The 17507-nt window shown below is 40.9% G+C and overlaps 1 protein-coding gene across 4 annotated transcripts in view; it reads right to left on the bottom strand.

Annotated features, from left to right (window-relative positions):
- The window catches only part of LYST (lysosomal trafficking regulator), a 123243-nt gene that overhangs the window by 48708 nt on the left and 57028 nt on the right, over positions 1-17507 (bottom strand). For all 4 annotated transcript variants that reach the window (XM_089529871.1, XM_089529874.1, XM_089529873.1 and 1 more), the window contains exons 21-25: positions 14088-14286; positions 11746-11877; positions 5584-6208; positions 4738-4915; positions 2585-2754 (exon numbers count right to left, since the gene is read on the bottom strand). In XM_089529871.1, coding sequence (XP_089385997.1) covers positions 2585-2754; positions 4738-4915; positions 5584-6208; positions 11746-11877; positions 14088-14286 — 1304 coding nt within the window. The remainder of the gene's footprint in view (positions 1-2584; positions 2755-4737; positions 4916-5583; positions 6209-11745; positions 11878-14087; positions 14287-17507) is intronic.

Here is a 17507-nt window from a genome sequence, read left to right as displayed (position 1 = left end):
GTGTATGAGGTGGTGAAAGTGGTGTATACAAGATACACACGATCAAAGGTGAAGCAGGGGTATAGCTTTCAGAAGCAGTACAGGGAGAGGTACAAAGTGGCGGAGCAGGTAAGTTCTGTTCAGGAAGTTCTTCATGTCTTTCGAGAGAAGCTGGCAATCAGTTGTATTCAATAACAATGGTCTGTCCAATCAGTTAGAACAATTGGTGTAAAGTTCCCTTGTGTGTTTGGCACCAAATCTAGAGAAGTTACTGGGGCAGGTACAGAAAGTTGCTTTGAATGCTTAGGTTTCTCCTTCATTTTAAGTTTTGAATCCCTCTTTCTCTTTTGTTCAGAATGTCCAGCTGGTGAGATTCTCCTTGACTTGAAGTCACTGTTCCTAAGAGTAAATTTAAATTGTGAATCTCAGTTCTTTAAAGCTTGAAAAGCAAAGCATCTACAAATAGAGTGTTGTTGAACCAAGTGTCCTTCACCAAGGCAGTATAAACACTCAGAATGCCCACCACACCAGGAAACTTCTCACGCACAGGTGAAAAAAAGGCTTACAGAGAAAGGTTGAGGCTATAAAAAGAAGAAAGACGAGATGGGCTGAGGTCCCAAGTAAAGAGACAGTGACAGAAAAAGAAAAAAAATAAAGAATAAGAAAGAAAGATAAGTAGATAAAGTGGAAAGTGAGGAAGTAACTAAACCACAAGGGAAAGAAGCCACTCTGTTGACAGCTGAAGAGAAACTGAGAGGAGTAGCTTGGCAGTCTTGGACAAATATGGTAGACAGGGAGAGGGTGGCATTACTGCCAAGTTACTAAGATTTCCAACATTCCGAATGGGTTTCTGCACAGGTACAAAAACCCATTTGTGTGAGGCACAGAGATCAAAAAATACAAGTAGAACATGGATGATAAAACTTTGCCCTTTTAATGCCTTAAAGGTTAGGGGGTGGCCCAATGGTGATCCTTGAACTGAACCTGGTCTCTGCTGCCCTGATCTGTCTGATCTTCCCACCAGTATTTATTCCAAATTTAAAACAATGGATGCCCTCAGAACTTTCCACAAGTTTCTGGAGTAAATCTTTTTTGCCTACAAGATGGCAAGAGGGGCTACTAGGTAAAAAGCACCAATTTTCATAATGGTTTTGGCCAGTGAGGAACATAACAAGAAAATCCCACCAATTTAAGCAAAAACAGCAAAAAAATAAATAAAAATGAAACAAACTACCATGCACCATACTGTATCTGGAATTTTCCAGCTAAAACTGAAAACAGAATCTTTGATTTAACAAAATAGAAATAAATTTGAGATGAGTAGCTATTTTGGAAATTCTGGCGCCTTACAGACGGGCCTAAGCGGCGCCGTCGTTACGCCAGGAATACGCACGAGGGGTGGCGCTTCCGGACGCGCCTTGCCCCTCACGCGTATTCCGTATGGCAAGATGGCGGCGCCCTTTACAGATGGACGCGGCCATCTTGACGTAACGGATGCTCAGCGTCCGGACGTCTAAACCCGGAAGAGCTGTTGCGAGTGCGCACTTTGGCACTTGTGGCGGCTCTTCCGGGTTGCCAGAAGGAGTGCGGTTTCTGCACTCCTTTTTTGCAGCGTGGAGGAGTCGCACGGTTTGGCTGCTGCGGCTCCTCCGCACTGCAACCGGCAGCGGCCCAAGACCGCCCCTTTTGGGCGGTCTGTAACGGGCCACAGTCTCACACCTCTTTATAACACACCAAGACACCTACATCATCTTCCTGTGCCTTTTTCTAGTTAATACAAAAGGTACTTGCTTTGGGAAGATAAGAAATACATTTATCTAGAAATCAGAAGACAACATACTCTTTTCTAATATCAATTTTAGGGTAACCCCATGTAACTATTTAGCCAGTGTGATTTCAGTTCATCAAATAGAAGCTGGAAATAGAGTGATGGAGAATAAGAATCTCAATGCATGGGCAGAGAGGGAGGTTTCACTGTTCCTCCATTTAACACTACAATGGTGAAGCTGTTGTGTGCTGTGGATGGGAAATTTCCACTAGTTCCAATGGAACCAGGCTCCCCCTCCCAAGCTAACAAAGGCTTTGGGAGGATTTTGATTCAGAATATAGCATAAATAGGGAAACATTAAGGCTGTCTAGCCCTTCTGTATCATGATTGTAAGTCTCTCCTTCCCATTTTTGTAAAAGAACAAAAATCACACAGTGCTTTTGCATAAGATGTGAATAACATCACACCTAGTTTGGCTGTAAGTGAATACTCACTCCTTTGTTCGTTTGATTTTCAGCAATATATCATTACTTAACTTTTTCCCATCTTGCTTATGCATGAATCATCTCTAAAAAACCCCTTCTGTTCAGGCTTATTGTAATGCCACACAATTATTAAAATTTTCCCAAGAGATTTTTCAGTTCCAAACAAACCACTCCAAGGAGCAAGAATGGAAATTGAGTTTTAAGAACAGTTTTAAAATAACTTGATTTACTTTAAGGGGATGTCACAGGCAGAATCAGGTCCTTCACAAACAATTTCTGTTTGCCTACAGCACACTAAAAAATTTCAACTAAAATACATTTATCTATAGGGTTAAGACAAAGCAATAGTTACTCTTCATCAAGGCCAACTGATCGACTGAACAGCATTTCCATGAAGAATTCCATAAGTTTCTGGGTTCCTTGATGAAGATACAACTGGTTGGCCAACAAGGAGAACCCTCGATTCTTCAGGAATTTCTCCTTTTGTTCCCTGGTTGCTCTGCTGAAATATGTGTCCAAGAGCTAAAGAAAGAAAAGAATAATAATTCCAAAAATTTTAATTTATTTTTATTTTAAAAACTTGTTTGTCCTATTTATTTTTTGTTAAATCATTAGAAGTACATAACCCACGAATAAAATCTAAAAATTTAGTTCCACAAGTTATTCCATCAAAATTAAGTATCTACACAAAATATGCAAACATAGTGTTGTTTATGCAAACATAGTGTGAAAGGGTTGTTTAGTTATTAATAACATAGGAGCTAGGTTGCTTGTTATTAACTTTTCTGTGGTAGCTATATTGACTTGTATTGTGACTATTAAAAACATTATATTTTCTTCCCACAGGTAAAAGAACAAAAGGAAAAGCTAAGGTTCTACTATAAGTGAGCAGGATCCATAAATCCAGCCTTCAGTTTCAAACAATGGTCAGGTAGATACTTCTTGGGTCATTACGAGAAAGCCTTGCATCAAATGTCATTATTCCTTGCTTGTTTCTAGCATCTGGTAAGAAGAGGTACAGTAGTTAAACACAGAGATTCTAATTAATTACAGGTTCATTCTCTCTTATCTGAAATGCTTGGGACCAGAAGCATTTTGGATGTCTACTGGAATTTGGAATATAGCAATACAGCAATAGCGTTTCTATACTGCTTATCATTGAACTAGAACCCCCTAAGCAGTTTATAATGTGTAAGCCAATTGCCCCCAACATGCTGGGCACTTATTTTACCGACCTATGAAAGGATGAAAGGCTAAGTGGATCCTGGAGCCCTGCAGGATCAAACTCACAACTTTGTGGCTATGAATGGTTGCAGTACCAGCATTTAATCACTGCACCACCAGGGCTCCTTAATTATTTGCATATACAGGAGATATCTTGAAGATGAGACCCAACTCTAAACATAAAATTTGTTTATGTTTTGTATATATCCTAGACACATAGCCTGAAGATAATTTTATACAAATTTTAAAAATAAATTTTTGGTTATATCTAAAAGGAATGAAGTGATCTTAAAAAGGTGGAATGTGAGATAAGAAATTTGGAAAATAAAAGAAACAGATACACTTTAGATGATATTTGAGGGATGAACCAACAAGAAAGTATTACAATGACTAGAATAGGGGAAGGGGGCAAGGGATTATAATATTATAAAATTTTAAATGACTGTATTCTAATTTATGGTGCCTCTAAGACATCATGGGATTTTCTAAGCAGAATTTGTTTAGAATTTGCCTTCCTGTGAGGTTGGGAGAGTGTGACCTGCCCAAGCAAGTCCACTCAATGGGTTTCCACGGCAAAGCAGTGATTCGAACCCAGGTCTCCCAATGTCCTAGTCCAACACTCAAATCACTACACCATAGTGGCTCTCTCCTATAAATTACTATATAAGTATGAGAAGAAAATATAGGCGGGTTACATACAGCCATTTGGGACGTCCCCAGGACATCCCAGTTTAAAAAAGGGGCATCTCTTCTAGACGCCCCTACTCCTGTTACGGACTCTGTCCATAACAAATGGCGGTGGCTGTTCCACACGGCCGCTGCCATCTTGACGTAGCGGACGCTGTGCGTCCGCACGTCGCGCAGCGCTTATGATGTCATAACTGCGATGCGAAAAGAAGCTCCATATTGGAGCTTCTTTTTTGCTCCGCGCGGGAGCCGCGTGGTTTGGCTGCTGCGGCTCCCGCGCGGAGCAAACAGCGGCGGCAGTCTGTAACAGACCATAGGCTCTTAGTTAAAACCTGAGCAACAATTCACAGAATAGTTCAAAGACTTTATCCAGCCTATAAAATTCTGCTCTGTGCCATCTCATGTACACATATACAAAGACAGACAGACAGAGAGAAAGAGGAAGAGAGTGGGAAGGAAAAGAAAAATGTAGCAACACCTTTAAGATTAACTTTTTTTAATTTAATGCATGAGCTTTCATGGATATATAGAAAGACAGACAGGCACATAAAGACATGTACGCGCATGCACACACACACACACAATTTTTCCTACTTTAATGACTCCTTGTTGTATGAGAGTAGATGGGTGATTCACAAGAACCACAAGAACATCAGGCTGTATAAGTTTGTCCATCACATCTGGAAGCATGACATCTGGCAAGATTAAAAGAACTCTGCGCAAGAGCTGATAAAGGCCGCAGCATACATGCACCAGACAGTCTTCTGTTGATCTGCCAGGAAGAAAACAGTGTATTATCTTCTATCACTATCCACCAAATTTATAGGATTAGGGGTGTGGGTGAGAAATCTAGCAGAAAGAATAATACACTAACAAAAGATTAAGTTCCCTGCTGTATCATTCTTCCTTACAGAGACCTTTTTTTAATTCAGTCTATTAGAGGGGAGGGAGTTCATTCTTCAAGGTAATAATATTGAGATATTTTTACTAAGTTAATATCACTTTTTTAATAACTTTTAAACAGAAGCCCTGTTCAGAAGGAAAGCGCCTACAGTCATTTTTTGGTTGTCACTCATAGCAATGTCCTATGGCATTATAACCTCTACTCTGTAGCAGTTGGAGTAATTGTGATTGTCAAAGAATAGCAGAGCAGTCAATAAGTTCCTGCAGTCTATATGCCCAATTAATGTATTTTTTTTGCACAATTGCATGCCCAGGGACACAATGTGTGGAGAAAACAACCAAACAGATGATTAAATGAAGCACCCTTAGAGACCAAATGATCAAGCAACGTTCAGAGAAGGGAAAAGTATAATGCTTGCAAAAATGAATCCTACATAAACCTACAACACTGAGAATCTTAAATATGACAAAGAAACAACAACCACCCAATGTGAAAACTGTTCAGATGTATTTACAATCCTCCTCTTATCTACATACCTATCAACAGTGCTTTCAGATTCTTGAGGAGCCTGCTCACCAGCTGAAGAAAAGACAAGATGTTCCCAGTCTTCAGAAGGTAACCCCTTATCAGCCAGGTTTGGCCAACGAGCAATCACAGATTCACCATGACCGGAGAAGGCCAATCCCAAACCTGCAAAGTTGCCATGACTTTTTTGAAAGGGAAAACTTGAAAAGTTCAATATATCAGGACGCCTCAGAGGTGATTCAGAAGCAACATCTTCACCTGACTTCAGTTCTGGTCCTGTTTCTTTGTTCTCAATGGTCTTGTCCAACACTTCCAACTCTTCCTTTGAAATATCACCTCTTTCAGCAGACATTACCTCTTCCAAATCAACAATTGTTTTTGCAGACTCACAACTACTGATTAAATGCTCCTCTTGCATCCTTTTAAAGGCCTCTATGTTTTTTACAAAATGGTTTTTCTGCAGAGGTTCAACCAAGTTATTTTCACTGACTACAAGTAGATTGTCAACACTCCTCTTCACATTCCCACATAATCCTTTTTGATACTCTCGCGGAGAGAAAGTAGGAGAAGCTGGTAGGCTTTTACAGAGCCGTTCAGGTGCCTGGGGAACTGCTGTTTTTGGTTCAGAATAATTGCCTGTGGAAACATGCATGTAAAACGCTTTTCTCATTTCTTAAAATCAATCTGTTAAAAATGGTTATTATGAAATAAACTTGTCTACTTATACTATTCCTGCTCCAGAAAACTACTTTCAGAGGAAATTTAAGAGCATTCTGAATTTGATTTTAAATATGTAGATTTGGAAAAGGGCCATCTCAGCTCAGACCAATTCAGAGTCTACCCAGTTTTACTTGGGTCTGATTCTGAATTTGAATTCAGAAGTTCAAATCTTCATGCCTATCACTGACCTGTCACCGGAAATCTACAATGGATGCAAGCTACAAGAAAAGAGATTCCACCTCAACATTAGGAGGAACTTCCTGACAGTAAGGGCTGTTCGACAGTGGAATACACTCCCTCAGTGTGGTGGAGTCTCCTTCTTTAGAGGTCTTTAAGCAGAGGCTGGATGGCCATCTGTCGGGGATGCTTTGATTGAGATTTCCTGCATGGCACGGGGTTGGACTGGATGGCCCTTGTGGTCTCTTTCAACTCTACGATTCTATATGTAATTTTTAAAAATTACAAGTAAATAAATTACCACTGTCAGAAGTGGGTGAAATATGAAGTCATAGCAGCCTCTTAAGAAATTAAGAATGCCATATTTCACACAGATAAGCCACAGGGTGAGAGAACAGCTTTTGCAGTATGGGAGTTAGCCCCATCCACAAAAAGACATGCTCATCTCTCTGGTTGTTTTGTGGGCTGTTGTTATATCAACTCTAGTTAAGAAACTTCCAAAATTTCAGAAGCTCAAGTTAAGAGGTAAAAGAGAGATTGGTTTTTTGGAGATTTTGGGGCTATGTGGCCATGTTTTAAAAGAGTTGATTCCTGACGTCTCCTAGAACATGGCCACATAGCCTGAAAAACTCATAAAAACTATGCATTCCAGCCATGAAAGCCTTTGACTTCACAAGAGAAGAGAGTGTTTGAATATTTTTGTAGTGGAGTGATTTACTTCCTTTTATTCCGCTATGTGAAATGGGTTTTGGCTGCTGTTGTAAAATTCATATGAAAATAGTACACACGACTGAGTTATCCCTTGGAAAAAACCTGCAAAATGTCAGAAGAATACAGATAAGAAGCAGGGAGTCATAATGAATTAAAAACTGTTTAAGGATTTTTTTTACTTGTTTTCTACCCAGTCTGAACCACATTTAAAGAAAATAATACAGGGATGAGTTGGATAACAGGTGATGGAGCTTGCAACTGTCAGAATTAGGACTTGAACATCTAGTATTGATTAAGCAAGTATACTTTCCTGGATCCTATGGACTTCAGTGAAATAGTTATAATGATCCTGCTCTTGAAGGAGAGTACTAATAAAAGCACCTAACAGTAGACCAGATCTGCAAAATATTACTTCAAGAGCAATATACTGCTTCAACACCTCTCCCTAAAACACTGAGATTGGCGAAGCCTGGTATAAAGATTCCCTGCAAACAGAAGCTAGAACTGATTTCTATTTATTCTGGAAATAGCTGCTTATAAATAACAAGTTATTTGTAGTTTATACCTTCTACCATAATAAAAGTTTGGCTACATTATAATTCTAACAAACTTTTTAATTAATCTCTGACAGCAGAGCAGTATTATGTGTTTAAGTTAAGTTCATAATGTACCTCATTCTCTGTTCTCGGTGTTGTGATGACAATGATAGATGGGAGACAATTGTGATTTCTGTTAGTGGCTTCTAACATCCACATTCTTTTTAAAAAAGGTTTAATAACTAAAAGTAATCAGTTGGCTGTTGTTTCTGAGAAACAGAAAAGTAGATGACTACTCTTCTAAAACAGCAAGTATAATGATAACTATTTGCATTTTGGAAGTGCAACTGTAACTGCTTTATTAAAAAAAAATCCTAACTCTATGAACTATACCTCCTTTTCCACTGCCAACATTATGCCCTAGCATTGAGAAAATGTATTTATTTTTTGAAAATAAACTGTGTCTGATCCAAAACACACTGCAGAAATAATCCAGTTTAAGACCACTTTAACTGCTCTGGCTCAGTGCTAGGGAATCCTGGGAACTGTAATTTAATGTGGCACCAGAGCTCTCTGACAGAGAAGGCTAAATGTCTCACAAAACTACAGTTCCCTGAATTTCCTAGCATTGTGCCAGGACAGTTAAAGTGGTCTCAAACTGGATTATTACTGCAGTGTGTTTTGAACCTATGTGCCTTTACAAATCCCAATTGCTAATTTTTCTGATGAACCCTACTTTCATCCAGTCATCTCCCAAACCTGTCCAAATCAGCCAATTCTGGAATCATTTGAGTCCAAAGGAGACTGTAGTAAAAAGGCAATTTGAATGGGATAATTATATGGAGGAGATGAGAGGCTGCAACTCTGTTTAAGCTTCTGGAGACCAGAAACATGTAGCTAAGGGAGTGAGCTCGTGGAAGCAGACAAAGAGAGGAAGATGCCACCACATCAAGGCTGCACATGTAGTTAGTCTCTAGACCAATAATTCTCAAAGTGGGCAGTACTGCTCCCTGTGGGGAGGTGGAAAGATCCAGGGGGGCAATAGGGAAAAGAGGACTGCAGGGAGGCCTTAAGTCAAAGTACAGATGTGCAAGAAAGATAAGAGGAACCAGCATCCTTTATAGCAATGGTGAGGATGAAGGCTATGTGAAACTTCTCTTTTCAGGGTTCTTTAAAACCACCGTACAGCCTTGATATGGTGGCATGTTCCTCTCTTTGCCTGCTTCCACAAGTAGTGGTAGCAGTAATTAGGAAACTCTCACAAGGCTTGGACACAGGTCATCATTTCTGTGACTCGGAGTGGTGCAAAGATTCAGAGTATGTGGCAGCATGGGAGAAGTGGCAACAAAAAGGAACTTTCAAATTTGAGACCTTGCTTAAGCTTTGTGAGCATTGGGGCAGCACAGATCGCCATGAAACAGTGGTCTGCATCCACCCATTCACCCAAACTGCATGCCGTCCCTCTGGACGTTTCCATGTTCTTTTTGCGGTGCCGGAAGGACGTCACAAGTGCGCCACTGGTGCATTTGCGACATAAGCGATACGTGGTAACGTGCAGACGCTGCACATCGCTTACGTCAAAATGATGGCACCCGTATAGAGAGGACGCCACCATTACTCTGCTGCCGTGCCGTGCTAGGGTTAGGGACCATGTGGTTGGTGTATGGTCCTAAACCTAGTATCGGCGTCTGTTCTGGGCCTTTGTCGGGATTTGGGTGGCAGGTTGGAGCTATGCTGCTGCTCCTGATTTCTTTTGTTGGACAGGCTGAGAGAAGAGCTGGCTAAAGAAATAATGTTTTCAGGGACACAACTTGAAGCTGTGTGGGGAAAGCATCTCTCTACGGGAGCATCTGGGTCAATTCCTGGGAAACGTCCTTCGCGTTGGAGAGCTCCTGTAGTTAAAATTTTTTAAATTTATTTTATTTTTATGTATGTTTTAATTCTTACATCGTTTAATTGTATTTTAAGAGGGGGGATTGAGGGTTTTGGAATATATGTTTTTTAACCTTTGTAAGTCGCCCCGATTGCATCTTGTAGAGGGGAGGGATATAAATAAATTTTATTATTATTATTATTATTATTATTATTATTATTATTATTATTAGCTCTCCCTTTCCCAGTCCATGCCAGTCTCCAGGTCCAGAGTTTGTGGCTTCTGTGAACCCTGTACACACACACCAGCTGGGCCCCTCTTTGCCCTGGTGAAGAAGGAGTGAGAGTCATTCTTTGCCAGGGAGAAGCTTCTCCCTTTGCACCCAGTCAACCTTGGAACAGCAACTGAGAAGCCTCTCACCAGTGTCAGCTTTTGTCGCAAGGTCGGTATGGGCAAGAGGCTTTTCAGTTACTACTCAGCGAGCTGCTCAAATGCTGCTCTGAAGGGAATCAGGTGCAAAGGGAGCAGAGACCAACATGGTTATTTTGAATTTGCAGTAGACCAAATATCAAGAAATAGATGTTGGGGGCGCTAGCATTGTTGCCCAAGAGGAAAGAAGCAGTAGCCTGAAAAAGTTTGAAGACCACTGCTCTAGACCAATGGTCTTAGCATACACCAGGGCCTATATACTGCAAAATCTAGCTAAAAAAAGCTGGTGGGGAACATTTTTCATTGATGCTTCCTGATGCACAATAATTAATTTATGCTATATATAGGTTGCTAATTAACCAACAAAGTGTTCACACAAGTACAGCATTTCATAACATGCCTTAAAGTAGAAAGGATGTCACACATGTCTTCTGAATCATGTTTCAATCCACTAGGCAAGTAACACCAGAGACTGCCATTTCAGAATTTAGAAGCGCTAATTGCAAACTGTTCCAGGGCAGTGCTGCTGATGAGCATTGCTTGTCTATGCCATTTCAAATATAATTAAAATGTCATCAGAAGGCAGGAAATAAAAATGAAAGATCTTATCCAAAGTTTCCTAACCTACACATTTGCAAGTCCTTCAGGAATGCATGTGTCCCTTTCACAATCCCATTTCCGCTTTAAATCATTCTTTATGGTGGGACTAGGCAAGGGTTATCTTTGGAACTTTGTGTTTTCCCCAAAACTGTTGCCCCCCCCCCACCAGATTTCCCTGGGTCACCCTTTTTCTAGAAAAGAAGGGTGAAATGCATCTCCAGAAATGGCAATTCACATTTTAAGTAGATGGGGCTATTTGTACTTTTTAACCACAATAAAAAAAATAATAATACTCATTTTTCAAAACCAGACGTGGACTTCCAGCCATATCTATTTGGGGGTCCTGCCTCCCATTTTTGGTAGTTTGGGCAGTCTGTGTAGCCCCAGAGGGTCTAAAGAGCAAGATCCAGCCCTCATAACAAATGAGATCACCCAATGTTACCTTACTAGAACAAATACCTTACTAGAACAAATGCTTTATGGCTTTGTCCTGATATTAACCATTTCTGAATTTCCCTATGATGCTTTGATCTCCATCTGGTGCCAAATGTTAGAAAGACCCAATTCAATGTTATTGCTGGGGCTGGATCCACATATTAGGACATGGGTGGGGTAACTGTAGGCTGCACACAGCCCACCCCTATTATTTTTTGTGACCCTCAAGACTGCCAGGGGAAATTAAAATTACCTGCAAATTGGAAAAAGGCCATTCCAAGAGTGATTCATAGTTAGGAAATTGCTTCCAAAGCACAAAAAACAAACAAACAAAAATCCTAGAATAAAAACTAGATTTCATTTCTAATTTTGTTTTCAGCCATGTCATAGCTAATTTTCAGATGGGTACTGCGATGGGGAGGCACAATGTTGCAGGGGCTACAATTGGTCCAGATAAATTCCACAGTGCCTACTGCTACGAGGTAAACTACAAGGTCAGCTGAAGCATGGAGAAAATTCCAACGTTCACTACTCCATTCACCTCTCCTAAGATAAGCATCTAGCACCAAAGTTTCATGTGCCAGACTCAACCTTCACATTTATGTCAAGTTCTTAACTTCTACAGTTCAGAAGATCACATGCCAGTAATTAGATTGCTGGGAGCTTCTAAATCATTCACATTCATGCCTTACCTTCTTGCTGTACAACAGAGACTCCAGCTGGACTTCTAATTACCAAAACTGGGCTGTCAATAGATTTTCCACCACTGCTAGAATTTTTCAGATACATGATTGATTGAACCTTCTCCTGAAAAATGTTGCCATCTTGGGGGAAAAGATCAAAGTAAGGTAAGACCCAAAATATTTAACTCTTAGCAACAAAATTAAACACGTATTAACTGAAGATTAATTATGTATCTGTGCCATCAAAGTCCCTTTGAACAAATGTGTTGATGGTTACTATTACAATGACTACACTGATCCTAAAAGGCAGATGTGACCTCTAGGCCCACAAGGTTGTTCTTTCTTTAAAATATAGTCTGAGGCTTTTCTTGCCTCAGAAATATTTCTTTAACCCTTGGACATTTTACTGGCTCTAACTAAATTAGCTTACAGTTGTAAACCGCTTAGACACTGCTTAGGCAGTATGAAGCGGTATATAAATGAAGCTTGTTTGTTTGTTAACTCTTGGTAGCATGCTTTGTTGCTTTTATTTATAAATTACCTCAAGCCACTCCTCTGTAAAAAGGATGAAATATAAACTGTGAGTCTTAATGGACACAGGGTCCTGTTGAAGATATCACCCTTCCTGATTCTCAAGCATTTTATTCAGTAATTGCAATTGCTAAAGTAACATTCTATCTGCATAATGGCATGGGTGCAATTGTCCCTTAGAAATGAATAAAAGAAGCTTCAGAAGTTTGTTGCAAGGCAAAAATGAGGTATACAGCCATATGGTAGCACCCAAGTAGAAGGGCTAATATATGAGTTGATGTACTGCTTTTCAGGGGCAACGCATGTGAGTATGAGTGCTAACAAGCATGCCCTCACACTGAGAACTACCAAGAAATTGTATGGTCTTGATAGCATTGTCCTATATGAGGCTCATGTTACAGGACTATTTTTGCTGGGTAATTTTTACCATGAACAGACTAATCCAAATGTTGCACAAATGCCTCATAAGAATAGATTCCTTATGAAAGCCTTTTGATCCTCCTGCCATCCTGAGAATGTCATACCAGAGCTACACATGCTCACATGACAATTACTTACAAATTTAATATGGTTTGGCTGAGGATCTAAAAATCTAGCACAGTTAAAGCCAAATAGGACAAAATTATGAAATTAGGAACAAATTAAGCAGAATCTATGAAACAATGGGGAGAGAGGGCGAGGAACCAGTGATCAATAACAGAGAAAAGTAATTTTACATAATTCAGATATCATGCTTGAGAAACAGTGTCTCAAGTTGTAATGACTGGGCCCTCCAGTCATTTGGGGACTTCCCCTGAACCACAAAGGGTTAATCTGGGGGGAGGTACATGCTAATGAGAGCTGACATCACATGCTAATGAGCAGCTACATCATAGCTGACGTAAGGCTCACCTGGCCAATCAGCAGTGCCTTTTCAAGAAGGTTCCAGGAGAGGACTTTAAATACCCTGTAGGACCATGCTTCCTTTGTTCTCCATCTTTGTGTTTGTTTTGGGGAGCCAGCTGTGTGCTTGCCCTGAGGCAGGCAGGAGGAATGCAGGTGGAGTTGGCAAGGAGCCAGCTCCCTGCATCCAGAAACTCAACACGAACTGCCAATCCCATCACTTTGTGAGTAGCTAGGAAATGTGTTAGTTAGTGCGTCTAGGTTTTGTTATGTTTATCTAATAGCTTGCCTGAAATGAACATCTTTGTAACTGTGTTTTCTGACCTGCAAGGCAAGGAGGCTTTGCATGAGTGATATCTCCTATTATATTCTATTTCTTTAAAAATAAATATCTTTCTTTTAAAAGTACCTGCTGTCTCTCTCTGCTCCTGTACACGCATCTTAGCTCGGTTGCAAATTGCTCAAGTTAGCAAGGAAAGGAAACTAGATCTCTCCCTAGCAAGTCCCAGTGTGTGCTTAGGGAAATGTAGTGCATTGAGATTCACTGGGTGGTGGCAGCGAACAATAGGACCTCAAGGGGTCTCATCCAGCTCAGCATGGAGTGGGAATGGAGACCTAGGAGATCCTAGAGGGGAAAGTGTGAAGGGGACGCCCTGGGAGTAAGAGCCATGCACAGGGCTGGTTGCTCCAGGGATCACCCCCAGATCACCACACAAGTAAACAGCAACTGTCAGTAGAATAAATTCTTTCCCTCCCACCACAGCCTCAGTGCCCTCCAAATCTGCTCCAAAGGATTGAGGTCCCTGTAAAAAAAGGAGATGGAAAGAATGTGGAGGGCTGTAGAGGAAGGAGAAGAAGTGGCATCTTTGTTTCTGCAACTCTTGGAACCAAGCCTAGTATCGTATACCCTGAGTCAGACAAAACAAAATGTTACTCACCTATGTGCAGGGAAAAGTAAAAGTCTCTGGGATTATGACAAACATATGTATTAGTAGCAGGATGGACTGCCAAGAGAAAATTGAAGATTAGTGTCAGTAATTCCAGATCTGGTGGAGATCCAAGCACTTCTTCAATTATTTTCACAAATGATGTGCAAACCTCTGTAGGTATAGATGTAAGAAACTCCTCTTTATGTTCCTAGGAGTAAAACAAAGAAGGATGTAACCAAAACACAGATTCTTACAAATTTACCATTTCGTTATATATTCAAGGATATATACATGGAAATAAATTGGTATTCAAAAACTATTCTAGGGAGTCCTGGTGGCGCAATTGTTAAATGCTTGTACTGCTAGCCACAAGGTTGATAGTTCAATTCCAGGGATTCCAAGGTCCACTCAGCCTTGCATCTTTTGGTAGGCTGCTAACATGAATATCGAGTTTGTTGGGGGCAATTAGCTTACACATTATAAACCACTTAGGGAGTGTTAGTTCACTGATAAGCAGTATAGAAATGTACTTGCTATTGCTATTCCTTTGCTTAATAGGCTACTGGTACTTCACTTAATATACTTGTATATATTTATATGTGTGTGTGAGACAGACAGAAATTAACAATATTATGCACAATTAGTTATAATTTACTATCTCTAACTATTTTCTGGAAAAGATTGTGGAGAATTAATATTTCTTTGAACTTAGGAGACTGGACAATAACCCTTCAAAATTTTAGATTTTTAAATGTATCTTTAAGTTATTAGACTGGGAGCCAAAATCTAAACCTCTACGGTTCTGTATCACCAACTAATAATGCCACAGGAGTGATACTGAAACCAATAGCTTGCAGAATTACACAGCTACAGCATTAAACACCATCATAAGAACTTGTACTCTTCTCACAAAACTTTTACTTTTAAGACTTAATTTGAAATACATCAGTCATCTCAGATACAGATACTGAGTATCTGTGGAATAGGACGGAGTGGATGTAGTCTATAAAGATAATCTTACATTGACCAGATACCTGGCTGGAATATGGACCACACTGAATGTATTTACCTGAGCCTGAAGACAAGGCGTAGTTTGAGGATTCTGTTAGTATACTGACCACCTCATTGTCTAACAGACTCCCTAGCCGAGCTGACATAACTGATCTCAGAGTAAGTGTTGGAGTCACCCAGACTTTTAGTTTTGGGTGATTTCAACATGCCATTCAAGACCAGTTTGACAAACTTGACAGATGTGGTTCATGGTATCCATGACAAACATGGGCCTATCTCAATTAGTCTCTGAGCCCACACATCATGCTGGTCGTACCCTTGATGCAGTCTTCAGTATGGATCAGGTACAGCTGTGGGTGGCGGTAATTAATACCACCACATTGTCATGGACGAACCATTTCCTGGTCAAGTTTGGACTTAAAGCCACTATCCCCCCCTACAGGGGTCAAGGACCTATTAAAATGGTCTGCCCTCAAAGGCTGATTGATCCTGTAGGTTTCCAGAAAACCTTAGAGGGTTCCATGGTTGGTTCCGCCGGTGATTCTGTCAATGCCCTGGTTAATAGCTGGAATTACAATCTTACTAGGGCTATCGACACGATTGTTCCTAAGCATCTTTTCCGACCCACTTCTAATCATAACCTGATTCTTGCCTGACAAGGCACACCATAGAGAATTTCTTTATTCCTATGGAGTGGTGATGGAAGACTTTCTGCTCTGGATGCACTGCATCTGCAAATTCTCATCCAGCTGAGCTGTTCAGAGTGGTAAGGGACCTGACTCAGATCCCCCCTCCCCCCGGAACCTATTATTAGAACCTACTATAGCTCACTGTGACGTTTTAAATGATAACTTCGCAGATAAAATCTCTTTGGTAAGAGCCGACTTGGACGCCGGTATTATTGCAGAGGCTATGGATGAGGTGTCCAGTGACTCTGTGAATAAGATCATACTGGATCAGTTTGAGTCTGTTAGTATTGAGGAAGTGGACAAGCTTCTTGGAAGTATGAAAAAGACAACTTGCCCTCTTGACCACTGCCCTTCATGGCTGGTCATTCAAGGAGGAGATGCACTTAAGACTCACCTAAGATACATTGTGAGGGCTATCTTCCATCCTACCTAAAAGAAGTGGTAGTGTGGCCACTTCTGAAAAAGTCCTCTCTAGATCCCTTGGACATGAATAATTATAGACCAGTCTCTCACTTTCCTTTTTTAAGCAAGGTGTTTGAGAGGGCTGTTGCTCTTCAACTCCAAACAGTCTTGGATGAAACAGATTATCTAGACCCATTTCAAACCAGCTTCAGGACAGGATACGGAGTGGAGACTGCTATGGTCACCTTCATGGCTGATCTCCGTCTGAGTATTGACAGGGGAAATGTGACCCTCTTGGTACTTTTGGACCTCTCAGCAGCTTTCAATACCATCAACCATGGTATCCTTCTGAAATACCTGAGAGAATTGGGGATCGGGGCACTGCATTGTGGTGGTTCCTATCTCTCAGGTAGATTCCAGATGGTGATGCTTGCAGACAGTTGCTCCTCCAAAAGGGAGCTTAAATTCGGTGTCCCTCAGGGCGCTATTCTAACTCCAATGCGATTTAACACCTACATGAAACTGCTGGGAGAGATCATCCGGAGGCATGGGGCATGGTGCTATCAGTACGCTGATGACACCCAGATATATCTCTCCATAACCCAGACCACAGCGTCAACTAAGGATGGCGTCTTCCCTCTGAATGAATGACTTGAGGTGGTAATAGGCTGCATGAGGAAAAACAGACTGAAACTGAATCCAGATTAAGACGGAGGTGCTCACTATTAGAGGCCCTAACCCAGATATAGAGGTTTGTCAACTGGTCCTGGATGGTTTCACACTTCCCCTAAAAGACTGTTTGCAGCTTGGGGGTGCTCCTGGATCCATTGCTCCAGATTTCAGCTCAGACAGATGCGACAGCCAGGAGTGCCTGTTATCAGCTTTGGTTGATACGTCAACTGTGTCCCTTCATGGAACATGAGGACCTAAAAACTGTGGTGCATGCATTGGTAATCTCATGACTTGACTTCTACAATGCACTCTACACAGGGCTGCCCTTGCACCTAGTCTGGAAACTTCAATTAATTCAAAATATGGCAGCCAGATTGGTCACCGGGAGATCTAGGGATAACCATTTAACACCTATATTAAAATCTCTACACTGGCCGCCTATTTGCTTCCAGACACAGTACAAGGTGTTGGTTATAACCTTTAAAACCCTTCATGGCTTGGGCCCAGCCTACTTATGATATTGCCTTCTCCCATACAATCCGCCCTGCATACTGAGGTCTTCTGGTAAAAATTGACTGTAGCCAGCAAAAACTAGGCTGGCGGTGGTTATCCAGAGGACCTTTTCTTCTGCTGCTCCCAAGTTATGGAATGGCCT

The sequence above is a fragment of the Sceloporus occidentalis genome, unplaced genomic scaffold (assembly GCF_023333645.1).
Source record: "Sceloporus occidentalis isolate IW3139 unplaced genomic scaffold, rSceOcc1.0.p SCAF_6, whole genome shotgun sequence".
Lineage (NCBI taxonomy): Eukaryota > Metazoa > Chordata > Lepidosauria > Squamata > Phrynosomatidae > Sceloporus > Sceloporus occidentalis.
This window is presented reverse-complemented; position numbering and strand designations above follow the sequence as displayed.